Source organism: Stenella coeruleoalba (assembly GCF_951394435.1).
Source record: "Stenella coeruleoalba genome assembly, chromosome: 11".
NCBI classification, from domain to species: Eukaryota; Metazoa; Chordata; class Mammalia; order Artiodactyla; family Delphinidae; genus Stenella; species Stenella coeruleoalba.
Window position 1 is genome coordinate 70,396,276 of NC_137157.1, and position 18,066 is coordinate 70,414,341.

The window sequence follows — 18,066 nt, forward strand, 5'->3', positions numbered from 1 at the left end:
TAAAGTTGTCTCTGTTTGTGGAAGATATGATCTTATATACAGAAAATCCTAAAGATCCCACTGAAAACTACTAGAATTAATCAGTGAATGCAGTAAAATTGCTGGATACAAAATCAACATAGAGTAATCAGTTCTGTTTCTCTACACTAACAATGAAATAGCTGAAAAAGAAATAAAGAAAATATCCTATTCACAATAACATCAAAAACAGTAAAATTCTTAGGAGTAAATTTAACCAAGGGGATGAAAGATCTGTACACTGAAAACTGTAAGACTTTCGTGAAAGAAATTGAAAAAGACACAAATAGGTGGAAAAATATCTCATGTTCATGGATCAGAAGAATTAATATTGTTATGTCCATATTATCCAAAGCCATATACAAATTTAATGCAATCACTATCAAAATTCCAATGGTATTTTTCACAGAAATAGAAAAAGAACTTAAAATCTGTATGGATCCAGAAAGGTCCCAAATAGCCAAATCAATCTTGAGAAAGAAGAACAAAGCTGGAGGCATCATACTTCCTGATTTCAAACCATATTACAAAGTTATAGTGATCAAAATAGTATGATGCTGCTATAAAAAACAGACACATAGACCAGTGGAACAGAGTGAAGAGCCTAGAAATAAACCCAAGCATTTATGGTCAACTATTATTTGACAAGGGAGCCAAGAATAATCAATAGGGAAAAGATAAGTTCTACTGGGAAAACTGGGTATCACATGCACAAGAATGAAATTGGGTCCCTGTCTTATACCACTCACAAAATTAACTTCAAACAGATTAAATACTTAAATATAAGACCTGAAACTATAAAACTCTTAGAAGAAAATATGAGGACAAAGCCCCTTGACATTGGTCTTGGCAACTATTTTTTGGGTATGACACCGAAAGCACAAGCAACAAAAGCAAAAATAATTAAGTGGGACTACATCAAACTAAAAACTTTCTGCACAGAATAAGAAACAATCAACAGAATAAAGAGGCATTGCACAGAATGGGAGAAAATATTTGCAAATCACACATCACATAAAGGGTTAGTATCCAAAATACATAAGAAACTCATACAGTTCAACAGCAAAGACAACAACAAAACCACAAATAATCTGATTAAAAATGGGGGTAGAGGACTTGAATAGACACTTTCATAAAGAAGAGATACAATGGCCAACAGGTACATGAAAAAGTGCTCAACTTCACTAATCATCAGGGAAATGCAAATCAAAGCCACAATGAAATATCAATCACTTCATACCTGTTAGAATGGCTATCGTCAAAATGACAGATAACGTGTTGGTGAGAATGGCGAGAAAAGGGAAGCTCGTGCACTGATAGTGGGAATGTAAATTGGTGCAGCCACTATGAAAACCAGTATGGAGGTTCCTCAAAAATTAAAAATAGAACTACAAAATGATCCAGCAATCCCGAAGGAAACAGAAACAAGATATCAAAGAGATATCAGCACCCCCATGTTCAGTACACCATTATTCACAATAGCTAATATATGGAAACTACCTGTGTCCATCAATCCACGAATGGATACATAAAATGTGATATATATGTGTGTATGTATATATATATATATATATATATATATATATATCATACATACACATGATATGCACACACAAAATGAAATATTATTCAGCCATAAAAAGAAGGAAATCCTGCCATTTGCCACAAAGTAGATGGACCCTGAGGGCGTTATGTTAAGTGAAATAAGCCAGACAGAGAAAGGCTATACTGTGTTCTCACTTATATGTGGAATCTAAAAAAGCCAAACTCAAAACCAGAGAGTAGAATAGTGGTTGCCAGGGGCTGGGGTTGGGGGGTTTGAGGAGATGTGGGTCAAAGGTACAAACGGCCAGCAATAAGGTGAGTAAGTTCTGGGGATCTAATGCACAGCGTTTTGATTACAGTTAACAGTACTACGTTATATACTTGAAAGTGGCTAAGAGAGTAGATCTTAAATGTTCTCATTACACACATAAAAATGGTGATCATGTGAGGGGATGGATGTATGAACTAGCCTTATTGTGGTAATCATTTTGCAACATATGTATGTATCAATCATTATGTGGTATATCTTTAATTTATACAATGTTATACAGCAGTTATATTGGGCTGGCCAAAAAGTTCATTTGGGATTTTCCATCTCTTACAGAAAAATCCAAACAAACTTTTTGGCCAACTCAGTATTTCAGTAAAGCTGGAAAAAATACAGATAGATTTATGTATAAAGCACTTCACTGTAGCTTTTTATGATAGCCAAGAAAATCTGGAAAAATAAATACCCAACAAAAAGGTAAATTTTCAGTTATACAAAAAAAACAATGTACATAAAGAGGGAAACACATTAAATGTTGACTGTGGTTAACTCAGGTAATACAATTGCGGATAATGATATTTAAATTTTTTATTTTGGACTTCAAACACATAGATCAGATTTACCATAATTCTTGGCCCATCTGTATTGTACATGCAAGTTTCCCCTTTACCGATATTAAATTAGATTATTTAATACATAGTGAATACCGGTGGGCTCACCACATAACTGAGAACTAGGGCATCACCGATAGCTTATGTCTTAAGGGAGAAAAGGTAGAACGATATGCCAATACAAAACACATGCTCTTTAAAGATTCCAACATTTTTTTCAGAGATAATAAATTGATGGAAAAAAATCCAAACTAGAATAATTTTTCTAATTAAAAAATAAACACTGTATTTAAATAAAACCATTTGTTTCTAGTGCCTACAGACTGCATCTGACATTCTGAATTGGCAAATGTATATGAGTTAACTTGTTCTAAACACTAAAGCTAAAGCCAGGGCGAGAGGGCGTGTTGCTTGCTACAATTGGTACAACAGACCAGACTATTGTACAGTCTGTACAGACCAGAACAACTACTCACAATGTGGAGTCTTACATGGGTGTGTGCTCTCTTTATAAAAACCCATAAAGTGTCGGTTGATATGTTTGAAATGTTAAAATATTTGTAAAATTTTTAAGGATTTGACTATGCATTTGTGTCACTTTGCTTTTGTATTACATGGAAGAACTAGATGCTGACAAATCATTCCATAACCAACACTAGTGGCCTCACAGAGCTCACATGTGAGGATGCTGTGATTGAAGAGGTAAGTGGTCCCTTCAAGAAACAGAGCTAGAACTGGGACCAGACTCCTAGTTTGGATTCCTTTCACTTGATTACATTGCTTCTGAAAGGAACATTGGAATGCTTATCTGTGATTTGCTTTATATTGGAACAGATAGCTCTTCTTTCTTTGTACCTATGAAAACTGTTCTTTGAAAGCAGAATAGAAGTCATTGGGAAAATATGATTTCATATGCAAATGTTCACCTTAAACCCAACCTTTCCCGAACACCTTTCAGTAATGCAAGGAAATCATCTGAATGTGTATCACTGAGTATCATCAAAAAAAAACTGAATGTCAGCATTTTGATAAAATTCATATACGTAGCATAAGGAATCTTCATTTTCTATCTAGATTCCTAGTCAAAGAAATGTGCCCTTGGTTACATTGTTTAATCACCAACTTGGAAGGTTCAATTTGCTTTTCATTGTTTTCTTAGGAAATAAAGTTTAGTGTTGTCATAATCAGTGAGGCAAAAGACAGATTTGCCTCATATTTGTTTTATGAAATTACATGACCAAATTAACAGCCATACTAAACTCATTTCTTTCAGTAAGAAATCTAAAAGAATTACAATAACCTTGATGACTATTTCCAACTTTGTGGCATTTTCTCTCTAGCCACTCCTTAAGAAGACCTTTTTTTTAAAATAGAAATTCATGACTTAGGAAAATTGTTCAATTTAGTAAACATGGGTATTCAAATTAGGAACTTCTGAGTCATCTCTGCTTGTACTATTAGGATTATATAAAATGGGATTACAAAATCTCAGATTCCATTAAGGCTCAACAAATATAAAAACTAGGACAACCATACAAGGTATGCAAAAGGACATTTTTGAAAATGGAAGAGGATGCTATTCATAGTTAAATTTGAACAGTATTTGTATATGGAGACAGTTTAGGGCAAACCAGGGCATATGATTATCCTAACACAAACTGAACCCCAGTCATTTTTACCTACGTAAATTAGCATGTTTATTTACTAGGGTCCTCCAGCTTATAAATTTGGGGTAAAACATGTGCATCTTCTTTGTTAGAAAGGCAACCGAAAACATCCAGATTTTCTTCTTTTATGATCTGGCACAAGTGTATGTTAACTGGTTAACAACAGGGCTGTTAGCTGAATTATTATGGGGAAAAAACTCAAAGACTTTCACACTTTATTTCAAATTTCTCTTCTCCATCAACTCTCTTCTTCCTTCCCTTCATGTAACCCTTTGTATTTGTTTTCAGGACTCATAAAATAAGAACAGTAGCAGCAATGGTCAATACTTTGTTCACTTATCAAGCAAATGCTGCTGAGTGCCCCCCATGAACTAGGGCATGTGCTAGGCTTTCCAGGTGATATAAAGATAATTAGAAGTGGTCACTTCTGTTAAAAAATAAAAACTATTTAGAAGAAAAAGATAAGTACATAAATAACTATAACCCAGGAAATCACGACAGAAATATTTATAGAATATTTTATATTTTTATATATATATATATTTTATATATATATACACACACACACATATATATAATATATAATAGTCCATTGTATGTGTATGTATATACATACAATGGAATATTATTCAGCCATGAGAAAGAAGGAAATTCTGTCATTTGTGACAACAGGGATGGACCTTGAGGGCATTATGCTAAGTTAAATAAGCTAGATAGAGAAAAAAAATATGCGTGGTATCACTCACGTGGAACATAAAGAAAACAAAATAAAGTCAAACTCTTAGAAACAGAGAGTAGAAAAATGGTTTTCAGGGGCTAGGGGGGTGAGGTAAATAGGGAGAGGTCAGTAAAACAGTACAAACTTTAAAAGAAAAAAAGAACAAATAGCTATTAGAAAGGGAGAGGATATCTGTTATAACTGCATGGTGGTCTCAAGCTCCTTTCCAATTCCCTTGTGCAAAAGGTGGAAAGGGATTGTGCTGCTCAAAGGTTGGTCCATACAGACAATAATGTGAATCCTCATATATTCCTGCATCAAATATTGAGCATCTGCTATGAGACAGGTGATATCAGGCAATGATGAACACACAGGTAAGGCCTCTGCCCTCACAGCCTAGAAAGGAGCCACACAGCTCTATATGTGCACACTAAGGAAACTTTTCTGAAAGTTGGCTCACAAATCATGAAGTTGCTCAAAAAGATATGATTAAAATCTCACTAATGCTTATCCTCTTGTTAACTACTCTTTTGAATGAACATCTTCCTGATTCATAATTCTCTTTTCTTTAACTATGTACAAGAGGGATTATATACTTAAATTCTCACAAATATTCTGCACGTATTCACAGGAATCCAGCTCTGGGAAATAAATTTTGCAAAATGACACTTCTCAGCATAGCACAAGGGTTTACTTACGCTTTGCATAAGAATTGCCAAGAGGAAGCTAATTAATATGCTAAATGCTCTTTCTTGTTTGTAGATACTAGCCCAAGTTTGGGTTTCAGTTAACATTATATAGAACTCTGACACATACTTGTCTTTCTCTCTTTTCTACTTTTAATACCTCTCCAAGCAAACTTCTAAATCCTCTTTCATAGTGATGACAATGTACACACAAGGGAAACTCTATGTGCACTTAACTCAGGCTATTGGATATGTTTGTTCAACTTAATCTTAGGGGAAGGAATAAAAACAACTTCAAGCAGCATTTCTAAATGATAAAAATCACCAAGCTCAGAAATGTGGCTTAAATTACTTGCTTGTCTTGGCTAACATGATGTTTTATACTATCCAAATGTTGTACTTATTAATTTTCTGACTGTCCTCTATCAACACTGAGTTTTGAGAGTTGATGGCAAATGGTGCAGAAAATTCAACGTCTTCCTTGCATTCCGGCAGTAGCAAACATACCTTTATTAGGAGTTGGACAAAAGAGCTCTGTTTTCTCAAAGGCTTTCCCTTTAAATTATTTCTGGTAAAGGCCGGATTTGAGATCCGCCTCTGACTTGCTAAAGGCTATTTATGATTTATTTCAACCTTTAGCTGGCTCTAGGAAAAAAAAAAAAGAACAAAGTTGAAAATACAGAAAAAGGAGTGCTTAATCCTCAGTATTTCAGTGGAAGTAAGAGTCGGCACCCTGACTCTTATGATGGCTGCATTGTGTAAATTTTGATATTTTTATTTTTTCCTTCAAAAATGAAATTAAAATCCTTTACATTTTTAATTAGAAAACAGTGCCATTATTGTTTAAAATGATCAAATTTCAAGCTGTGAGTCTTTTAATACAGGTTGGTCTGCTGAGACTTTTCTGAAGCACTGGGGGGAAATTTAAAACCCAGGCAAATAATTTTCTGAGGCAAAGTGGTGATAGGCCATGGTGAGATATGGGTGTCATAAAAATTTCACAGTGGTCCCTAACACACCAGAGTCACCATAGCATTGACACATTGACTATAATATCTCCAAAGAAGCATTTGCTGTCTATCATGGCTCTGAAGGGAGCTGTTACCATCTATCAATGCAATAATCTGCATGTTAAAGAGTCCCTAAATATGTCTTTACAAGATAGTCAGATCTGTTTTGGTCTATTGGGTCAATAATCCACACACTAAAAGTCCCTAAATGTGTATTCACGAGATAGACAGATCACCTTTGGTTCACTGAGTCAATAGTAAGTAGGCCTTTAAAAAGGTGCCTATATAGTTGCATAGTTTGTTTTTCAGCAAGTTCAGAAATTCAATTCTGTACTCTTTTTGTCTTTTAAGAGTAGATTTATTATGCTAATTCCAGTGGATGCCAGAAGCTGAGTTTCACTCTGGCCTATGATATTTTGCCCTCGAAAAGTCAGAAGAAAAAACCCGCCCGAGCACAAACTATATTAAAACTACGAGGCGAGGAATGGAAGTGCAGACACACAGGCAAAGCCCTCCGGGCCAGGATGAATGCTGTGCTTTCAGACTATGTCTTACCCCTGCATCTGTCACCGGTCAGCTTCCAGTCTCCCACCCTCCTCCGACTGCTCTGCTGGAGGCTCTGCTGGCGGCTCTGCTTGCCCATCTTAAAGCTCATTTCAGCGGCAGAGGGATCTTACGAGGGCTGCAGAACCCAGCCCTGCTCTCCACCAGCTACTCATTCTGAGTTCACCTCCTACCGCTGCCCGACGCACTTGCCTCTGCCCCCAGAGCACACCGGCCTCTGCTGTTCCTGGAGCCCACCAGCTGTGGTCCTACTTCCGGTCCTTTGTACTTGCCCTTCCCTCTGTCTGGAAAGCTCCTCTCTCAGAATCCACATGGCTAGCTCTTTTACTCTCTTTAGGTCTCTTATGAGAGAGGCCCTCCCTGACCACCCTGTATAAGAGAGCAACACCTCATCCCAACACCATGCACTTCCTTCCTCTGTTACCCACACCGTTTGTTGTCCACTAGCAGTTAATCACCATCTGATATAATATGTCTTTACTTACTTGTTTCTTGTCCATCTCCTTCTCCTAAAGGTTAAACTCCACTGGGGCAGAGGCTTCATCAATCCCAAACTTAGATAAGAACATGGCATATTTTTTTAACTTCTCATTAAATATTTATGGTACAACTGAATGAAAGCAGATGGAAAGGAGTCCTGTCTCTACTTTTCCGATTGCCTATTGATGTGTTTTCATGTTTAGGTTGAAGAGGAATGAGTACCTCTTTCTGAGATGAAGTCCTCTGTTTGGCCATTAGACCTCTGTTCTCCATAATACTCTCTAAGTGGCACAAAACAGGTCCTTCCTGAAGGACCACTGCATCCACTGCATCCCCACAGCTACTGGGTTATAACAGAGTTCCTGGAGGAGATGGGGTCATCTGAGCCTGTCACAGAAACACTTGACCAGCCTGCTTCTAAGTGTAATACTGTGTAAAGGCAGCATTTCTAAATCTCCCTGTCCACAGTCAGCTCTGGTGATAGCAGAGGACTGACTAGAGCTCACAGTCTCATCTGATGCAAACAAGAGGGATGGCGTGTGACACTGTGCCATGTTAGCATAACAGACTGAGGTGTACTGGGTAGAGCCATTCTCTCCTAAGCTTGGTCAGTTATCCTTGGGGTATTCCCCAGTGCTTCCACCCCTACTTTTAGCCATGCAGATATTCTCAAATGTATCCCTTCTCAAGACCAAAGCCTGTCACAGTAACTTCTTCCTTATTTAAATTTCATGGGAATATTCTTTATTTCAATAACTCAGAAAGGTGACTTTGGCAAGAGAATCACAGCTGACAGCAAAGCAATGACCATGGTGGTGTGATTAGTAGAGGCTGCAGGCTACAGAAGGCCTGTCTGAGCATTTACCACTGTCATCACACTGATGCTGGTCTCTCCTAGGGACTGACATTGGTCAGAAAAGAGGATGCAGTTCAGCAATAGTAATCACTATAGAATCTGTCTGTATTGTAATAGTCAAAGATATGCTAATTAATTAAAAGAATTTTTACTGTGAACCTGCTTAGCCTAAGCAAGTCTTTCTCCCATGTCCTCCCCTAGCACACAGATGTATTTTAATAAAGCTTTAAGGCACAAACGAAACAAAAAGCTGAAGTGATCTAGAAAAATCCATTCCCCAAACCCAAAGCAATTAATTAACTGAAAGAAAAACATCATTTAATCTTGAATTATTTGGATAAGTGACTCAACTTTGTAATTTATTTTGCATGAATGGGAAAAACTTAATGGCTATTTCAGTGTATACCAGTACTTAAGCAGATTTATAAAATAAAATTTTCAATCAAATTAATGGAGAGGAGGGGATAAGAAATTAACATGAACAACAGCAACAAAACCATCAACTCAGATACTAGGTATCATCGCACACCCTTCCAAATTCTGGCTGAAAAGAAATAATGATTTCTGTAATCCCCAGCAATGACTTTTGCAGAGGCAAGATTTCAAATAAACATCTATTTGCTTTAGGTGAGCTTCACTGAATTGGCCTTATTTGATTTCAGATCCCCCTAAGGGAAGAGATTTCAGGATTTCCTGGTTGTAAAATGGAAAAGAACATTTTGCTGAACTTGTATGACATCATTGAAAGCATTAAAAGGGCAGATAATCACAGGTTCTCTGGCTGTTTACCAGAGCTTCTTTACCTCCTCAATCTACTTTATTTCCAAATGTCAGAGTAGTCTGAAACCTTTCAAAGATTTATAGACTGCAGAAGCAGAGGAAATATTAGGATAAATTCTTTAACTTTTGTGAAAGCTTTTAAGTAATTAATAGATGGGCTTTTGGAGTTGTTTCATAACACAGTACAGATACTCTGACATGTACCGTGTGAAGGCTAAACATGGTCATCTCTTAATCTAGAAAGTCACAGAAACTGCTCTTTAGAGTACTTGAGTCATTAAAAAAAAAAAATTGAATTTGTGAAGGGGAATAAAAATAATATAAGATTTAGTTTATCAGTTAAAATAAAAATACTACACAATGAATGAAAATAGTAAATACAGTCTCGGTTTTAAATGTAATTTCTTTTCCAAACTCTACTTGGAAATTCTCTTACATTACAAAACGAAGAAAAAAAAATGTAGCTGCCATAATATTATTTATATAAAGCAACAAAAATGTGAGCAAATTATTTTCAGGCTTGTATTATAAAAATGTTTTCCAATATAATTAAAATACCAGTGCCAAATAGCTGAAACAAATATTTCAAAGCTCTTGCCTTAGATATATAATAGACAAAATAGTTCTCACAGTAATAAATTAATTTTTTCTTTGTTATGCAAAACGCCTCAACCATAACTTCATGAAGAAATGTGAAGTGGTGTGAATATGATCTTACCTCATATTCAAAGTCCTCAGTTCTGTCTGCATCAGCAGGCAAGCTGGAAAGATACTCATCGTCCTCATAAAATTCATGCTCCATCGGATGAAGAGAATGGCAGCTATGGGGAATGTAGCAATATGATAGGAATGGATCAAAAGGGTTGTTCCCAAGATTAAAACTAATTTTAGAATTTCACTTGTTTTCACCGCTCGCCAATAAGACCTTTAGTGATCTAGCCTTTAAACGAATTACACCGCAGAAAGAGCAACTGTTTTCTTTCTCCCCCTATATGAAGTCCATCAATTTGATTTTCTGAGAGAATACTAAGATAATGGCTCAGGGTCAAGCTTCATTCTGTGAAGGGGCAGATGTGCGACCTCCCCCCGCCGTGGTGCTATATCGATACTCTGGCCTCCTTCCATTCCATCGAATGGACTTGATCCATGCATCGGTGTGTGGCATTTGAGACTGAAGTCTACCCGAAGGTGGGTATTTTATAACAAAGTACTTCCAATTTCCTAATTACAGCCTCAAACCGGTTCTGAAGTCTGATTTTAAACGCGCAGTCGGACCTCTGTGTCCTTGGGTTCTGCATCCGAGTATTCAACCAACCGTGGATCAAAAAATCAAATTTTTAGTTTTATTTCCAACCTTGAGGCTATCCCAGCTACCTCGCAGCAGCCATGAGACGACCCAGTGGATAGATGAATGTAAAGACAGACATTTCCAGATGTGGTGGGCTCTGTACTGGGACAGTGAGGGGAAGAAGTGCGGTAGCACGCGATTCTGGTGAGTGTGGGGCAGGGGCCTGCTGACTGCGAGGGGCACTTCAGGAGGAAGGAGGATGAAGGCCGCGGTACCGTGGTAGGAGTGATGCTCTGCGTCCTCGACGTAAATGGTGCGGTGTATGCCAGCCTCCCACCACCCTCTGTCTCTCTGTTAAGCAACTTAATCCTGGCATGGACAAATAAAGTTGTTATCTGTACCCCCCTCCCCCCCAAAAAAATCGAATCTGAGGTTGGTTGAATCCTTGGATGCAGAACCCGTGGATGTGCAGGTAGGGTGGGCACTGTGTTTTTCAGATTGTAAATCGTACTCACATTGCCCCCATTTCTCAAGATTTCCTTCCTCTTTCTCCCTCATAACCCACATCTTTCCCTCTTTGATAAAAGGCATGTCCACAAATATTAAAGAACGTTCATGGTGATAACTCACTGGAAACTCCTATAAGCCACAGATTTGCATAATCCCTTTAGAAAATTTCTCAGGAAAAAGAGAACTGATGGAGTGAAGGGAATGCAGAGGACCCAAGGCATTGTATATTACTTCTACGTATCCTTTAACTTTGGGGAAATGGTTTTCATAATTTATAGAAGTCCTTCCTTTCAAATTGCTATATGCCATGATAGAGACACTATACATTATACAATATGAAAGCTAAGCACAGTTGAACAGCAAAGGGCATGAGGTCCTCCATAAGTATTTCCAAGTCAGTGAAAAGGCCTAAGTGAAATTAACCAAGTTGGTTTCAGGTGAGCCCTCTAAGCCCAGCCATTTTGGACATTATGAACAAACTGGAGTTAGTAGCATAAATTAGTCCCCTCATTACTAGCTGAAATGCCAGAGAGATCCATCCTGGTGCCCTCACACAGTCAGTGTAAATATTCTACCAGCTTCTTCTCACTATACTCTAATATTCTCTGATTTTCACGCAAATAGCAAAAGCAGTACAGTTAGTATCTTGCTTGCTGGTCTAACAGGTGAACCCTCCTAGCTTAAAGCTGGACTGGCTTTTTTTTAAACTTTTTATTTTATATTGGAGTGTAGTTGATTAACAATGTTGTGTTAGTTTCAGGTGTACAGCAAAGTGATTCAATTATAAATATACATGTATCTATTCTTTTTCAAATTCTTTTCCCATTTAGGTTGTTACATAGTAAGGAGAGTTCCCTGTTGAGAAGCCCATTTGGGCTGGTAAAACATCAGAGCCTGCTGTTTGGGGCATCTGATGTGTTTCCCTGGTCTTTGACTTAGTAAGTAGGAAGCCCTGCTGTGAAGAACACCTTATTAATTCAGTAAACATTTACCAAGTATCTACCAGATGCCAGGCCCTATGCCAATGGCTAGAAATCGGTTGGTGTCTTTTTAATTGGGTAGAGCAGCAAAGTGGGAATTTTAATATAGTGAGATAATTAAGGGAAAAATAGAGACACTATGAGAGTACCTACTACAGTCCTAAGAAGTCTGCTAGAAGAGGTTACCTTTCAGCTATGATCTGCAGGACTTGGGAAGAGGACACAGCGTACTGGTTAAGGGAGTGGGCAGTGGGGTCAGACCTCTTGGGCCCAGGAGCCTGGCCCTATCGCTTCCTTGCTGTATGACCTTGCCGATTACTTAACATTTGCTTCCTCATCTGTGACATGGGGATGATAATAATATAATGTACTCCCTCAGAATGTTGTTATGAGGAGTAAATGAATTAATAATTGTAAAACACTTGGAATATTCCCTAAAACATGTTAAGTTAGCAAATAAATGTTAACTATTATTCATTCAAGAAAGTATTTATTGGATGGCTACTCTGTGTCACACTCTACTAATGAATATTGTATATTTGTTTGCTTGTGTATTTTTCATCTCCACTGTAGAATATAAGCTCCAGGAGGCAGTGGCTTTATCTTTTGTTCCCAGTTTTATGCCCAGTACCTAGTTCCAGTACCTGACACAAGGGGCTATTTAATAAGTAAGGGATAGATGACTAGAATCGTAGGTCAGACAAACAGAGCCCCCGCCCTCCTGGAACTTGAAGTTTCAAAGAATGGTTTCCAAAGTGTGGCTGCACATTAAAATTGCCTAGGGAAATTTCTGAAAAATTCTAATGCCTGGGTTTTGGCCTGAGGTGGGATTGATCTGGGCATTGCATTGATACTGCTTTTCAAAGTTCTCAGGTGATTCTAATGTACACGTGTGAACCACTGAGTTGGACTTAACAGAAGCCACTAAAGGGCAGGCGGGTGTCAGGACCAAGTGTACATTTTACTAAATGGAGCATGGATTGCAGTAGGCAATGAAAATGCAGGCTAAAGAGACTACTGCTCTTATAAATCAAGCTCTCAATAATGTTTGAATATTTGCTTAAAAGTTCACAGAACAAAGTGTGTGGAGCAAAACAAACTTCCAAAGCTGCAAGGGTAGCATTATTTGAATAAACTATCTCTAACTGCCTTTAACTCAGGTAAAAATTAAAAAGAAATATTCCTTTAATAATTCCTTATTTTGTAGCTCTATACTTCTTCTTGGACAGCCAGGATCTTTGGTTCACGTCTCAATATATCAGGTAATTGCTTCCTTTGGAGAATTGCACTTTAATAAATTTCCTAGCTTCTCCTTTAAAGAAGAGAAAAGCAAAAGAGAGAGAGAGAGGTGACACACAGAGAATAATATAGTGCCAACATGCCACTTCTGGGTCTGTCTTAACAAGGTTTTTGGCAGCTTCGGTGAGAAAAGCTATTTCCCTGACCAGTTCGCATGAGCTGTGTGAGGCTTGTGTTGACTGGAAATATGAAGATGAACTAATCAGAGCCAGACTTTTTCACTCAGCATCTCAGCAAGTATGATTCCTGAGCTGAAACAACCATGCAGGTCAGGAAAAGTAAGCAGGACAGCTGAGAACTAATTGGATGGAGACACAGTTACAGACACTTTCCAAACAGAACTGAGAGCTTGTCTCCATAATTGTCAACTTGCTACAGTGACTGTTTCTTCCCAACACCTACTTTCAATGACGAATGACAACAAATAGGGCTTTGGGAGAAATGACAGAAAAATACCTGTCTGAGAGCAGAAATGGACAGATGTCGGGCACTGGAGGGGTGGGTGGCCTAAGTTTGGCCAGGGCCATGATATGTTCAAAGGTGATGTCCGTCTGGGTGCTGGCGTTCACGAGCCGCACTTCTGGGGCCGTCCCATAGGCTGGTTTACTGAGAGGTGTTCGCCTTAGCACCTGGACCACAATGGGCTCCTTGGCATTTCGAAAAGCTTCCACTGCCTCTTCATGGGTGGCCTTTGAGAGATCCTTCCCATTGACCTGCAAGATAAAAGGACGTTGTTCATCTCAGAGGAAAGAACAGAGAGGCTGTCATGATAGATTAAAAAAAGGTGGGCAGGGGAGGCTTAAACCAGCTCTGCTAAGAATTTTGTGAAGGAATATTTAATCAGACATTGACATTTTTTGAACTCTTCATCAGCAGGAGAAAGTGAAGGAGACTAGGAAAACAGTTATTTCTTATACCTTTAGCAAGCACATCGTCAGAATTATTAGTAAAGATTTCAAAACTTAAACAGCACACAAACTTCAGCAAATGTTCAAAATCTTCAGCTAGGTAGAGATGTTAAGTATATCCTTTTTAAAAAATGATCTATCAATCTCTTCGTGGTATTTTCAATATTTAATCAGTCTTACACTTGAAATCTAATTTGGGGGGATATTGTCAAATTTCTTTCATATTCATCATTTTAATCCAAGACCAGATTATTGCTCATGTGCATATTATCCTAAATCCTTGCTATTCAAAGTGTGGTCCATAGGCCAGCAGCATAAGAGATTAGAAATACGGAATCCCTGGCCCTATCCCAGACCTACTAAATGAGAACTGGCATTTCAACAAGATTCCAGCTGATTTATATGCACAAGAAAGTAGCACTACTCTAAAACACCTCTGAGTGAGCATACCATGTCCCTTGCCTCCTTCCCTGTTTCCATTTATACCAGTTTATGACTCTCCAGTGTAGCCCTGGACATAACAGAGGAAGAGGTGATGTTTGTCTTTGCCCTCCATCACTGCTTCTCAGTTGGGCCAACCATTGGCGTTTGGGAGATAAAAATTATTCTTTTAGTGATGATACTCTCCCACACCTGCTTATGTAGGGCCATTGATGTTCCCCCACATTTGTGGCACCCAAAACAGCCACACTCTTTTCTGATCACCCTCTTGAGAGACAGTATAGAGACTGCTCTCAAATTGTCATCAATTTATTCCCCTAAAATAGGTCCTGATAGCACAGCCCCTTAGTGGAAGTTGTGTTTTCATAAAGGACTACAGAATCCTGAAAGAACTTCACAACTCCCACCTGCAATGAATCAATAATATTGGCTTTTGCAAATAGGAAGACATACTTGGGAGTACAGTACTGTGCTCAAAACCCCTGAAATTATACCATTTCTAGACAACTAAACTATCCGCCTGTTGGCGAGGCTCTGATAACTGCTATGCTCCAGTAAATCTTAGAGATCCCTGGGTGCCTTCAAAAGAATCAAAGGGAATCACTGAGTTGCAGCCAGAGAGCGATTGGCTGACATTCAAATGAGCACATTTTCTCTCCCTGAGTAGACAAAGAACATGTGCATGCTCAAAGCAAATGTGGGGCATTTGGGGGTAAATGATACAATGCCAGGTAGAAATCACCATGTCATGTAGAGATGGGCTTAATGACCTGGAGGAGCTAATTTGCTCAATCGACCCTGAAAGAGTTAATGTGCCTTCAGAAATTGAGCAATTAAGTTTCCTCACCAGCACCATATGACCCAGTACAGTTCTCGAATAACTAGTAAGAAACATCAGTTTGAGATTTGGGTGTGTACCTACCAATGTGCACGCTCACTAATCTGTGCATTCACTCTCTCATTCTTTTCTCCACGAACTAAACTTAAACATTCCCACTGAGTGTTCTCTGGCACAACCTTGGAATGGCTTGATGACTTGGGGCACACAGGAGGATGTGAACGCGGGACACCTACTGACCAGCATTCACTCCTTGAGCTGCTGTTGGATGACAGGCACTCTGGGCTGAGGCCACCACTCCTGAGGACCTGCAGTCAGCAAATGATAAGAGAAGTTCCAGGATGGAAAAGCACAACCTAAAATCTGGCCTCTCATGATGAATAGCGTCATCCTCTGTGTCTCATATTGTGGTCAGTATTTATAAATTCCAGGGTTATGGAAGATGATCCAGTGGTAGATAATACTGCTCTGTCAGTATCTATGTGTTAGGGAAGAATTGCCCTTTTGTCCACACGTTTCCTGCTTCATGGTGTCCCTTCAACTTAGTGAATATTTACTCGTACAAGATTTCATACCCCTCTTTCTCTGAAAAGAACTCCTGGTCACAATCTGTTATCAACTATTTAAAATCTACTGGAATTATGTCAATAATGTTACCTTTTCCTATAAACCTTGCATCTGGAGTAACTCTTTTAACAATGGCAGAATGAAAGAAGACAGAGGCCTATTTTTTTTTTTTTTTTTTGCGCTACGCGGGCCTCTCACTGTTGTGGCCTCTCCCGTTGCGGAGCACAGGCTCTGGACGCGCAGGCTCAGCGGCCATGGCTCACGGGCCCAGACGCTCTGCGGCATGTGGGATCTTCCCGGACCGGGGCACGAACCCGCGTCCCCTGCATCGGCAGGCGGACCCTCAATTACGCCACCAGGAAGCCCGACAGAGCCCTTTTTGAAGGAACTTCAAGCAATATCTGAGGGTAAAGGGAAAATAATTTGTGGCCATGGTTTCTTCCAGTCATACATTAAATCCTACTAATGCATAAATTGTGTGTCATTAAATAACGAACAGACAAATGCCATTATTCTATTTCTTCCCCAAGGTGGCTCAGTACCTTGTCTACAATCTAGTCTTGATATTCCTTTGTTTCTTATTTGTTTTAGTGATCTTCAAAGCAAGAATAATTTTTAAAAAGTGAGTTCCTTACTGATAATGATTATTTATTTTATGTTCCAATAAGGTAAATAAGATTATTTTTGCAAAGTTCAGAAAAGTATAAAAATTTCTGCAGAAACATAAAAATTGCTGCAGAGTATTTTAGGCTGCGAAATTATTAGTTCTTATTGCAATGCTTAGTATATGCAGATGTTAGCTTTCATACAGCAAGATCAATAGCTATTGATTCTAAGAACTGTACATTCATTCATTTACAATCATGGCATTTATATGCAAATTTCTTTTTTTTTTCCTTTAAGATAATCAAATACAGTCTTAAAAAAGGACAGTCAATATAATCTGAAGTATCTTACTTCCCCATTGGGAACGCTCTTTTCTTCCAGTTATCATGCAGCTGACCTCTATTTTCATAAGCTATTTAATATCTCTCGAAGTAAAGAAGTCTATGACCTTTAAAGGCTCTGCTGCCCCATATGATCCCTTAGAAAATGTAAGCACTGATGATACAAAACACTTTTTTTTTTTCACTTCACTTGAAGTTCATCAACATACTGTTAGCCTACCAAAAGGTCACCCTTTTATAAATTATGCCTTTCACAACAGAAAAAAGATTAGCTTTAATTGGGATTTTCTGGCAGTTGCTTTGCTCAGTTATCATCAGTTTCAGATAGGGAGAAGAATAATGTTGGAAGAATACCTGAGGTTTTAAACCTATAGAAAAATTCTGTAGTAAACTAACAAATAAATGAATAGCAAAACTTTGTGTTTTTTTCCAAATGGTTAGATCCTAAACCAACAAGGTATTTGGTATTTCATGGTGCCATATCCTTATCATTCTATTTATTTTCCATCATATTCTCTCCATCCCTCCCTTTACTCCTCCTTCCCTCTTCCTTCCTCTCTGCCTCAGTCTTGGTTTTGTATGGACAACATATGTGAAATGAAACTGGAGAAGGAGAAGCCGTCTATTAAATGTGTTCCAGTTAATACAGGTAGTTAAGAGTGTCGATCCAAACTGTTCTAGGTGCCTAGTAAACAGAAGGAAGCAGAAGTGCTGGAAGTTGATTTTCAGGAGAAAAAAACTGGATGAAGACTGTTGGGAGCAAAATCCATGGGAGGAAATGAAAGGTAATTTGAAAATTAAAAATGATATACCAATGTATTATGGGGTGTGCTTTGAAGTGTACATGTGGAAGGGTTTCAAGAAGCCTGGTGATTTGATTTAAGCAGGGTGTAGAGAACAAGACTTTTTTCTAAAGTGGTTGCTAAATGGAACGAGTGAAAGGTTAGAGCATCATAATAAACAAGAGAAGTATATGAGATAATTCCCTCTATTACTCTAACATCTGGCTTTTTGAGAACTGTGGCCAAAACTGATTTGATTCTAAAGCCACCTAGCAACTAGAGTATAACTGAAAAGACTCATGG

At 38.3% G+C, this 18,066-nt stretch overlaps 1 protein-coding gene across 3 annotated transcripts in view; it reads right to left on the reverse strand.

Moving 5' to 3' along the window:
• Positions 1 to 18,066, reverse strand: part of PDZRN4 (PDZ domain containing ring finger 4) — a 369,700-nt gene that overhangs the window by 55,423 nt on the left and 296,211 nt on the right. For all 3 annotated transcript variants that reach the window (XM_079936381.1, XM_079936380.1, XM_079936382.1), the window contains 2 exons: positions 13,737 to 13,993; positions 9,922 to 10,024 (listed from right to left, as the gene is read on the reverse strand). In XM_079936381.1, coding sequence (XP_079792507.1) covers positions 9,922 to 10,024; positions 13,737 to 13,993 — 360 coding nt within the window. The remainder of the gene's footprint in view (positions 1 to 9,921; positions 10,025 to 13,736; positions 13,994 to 18,066) is intronic.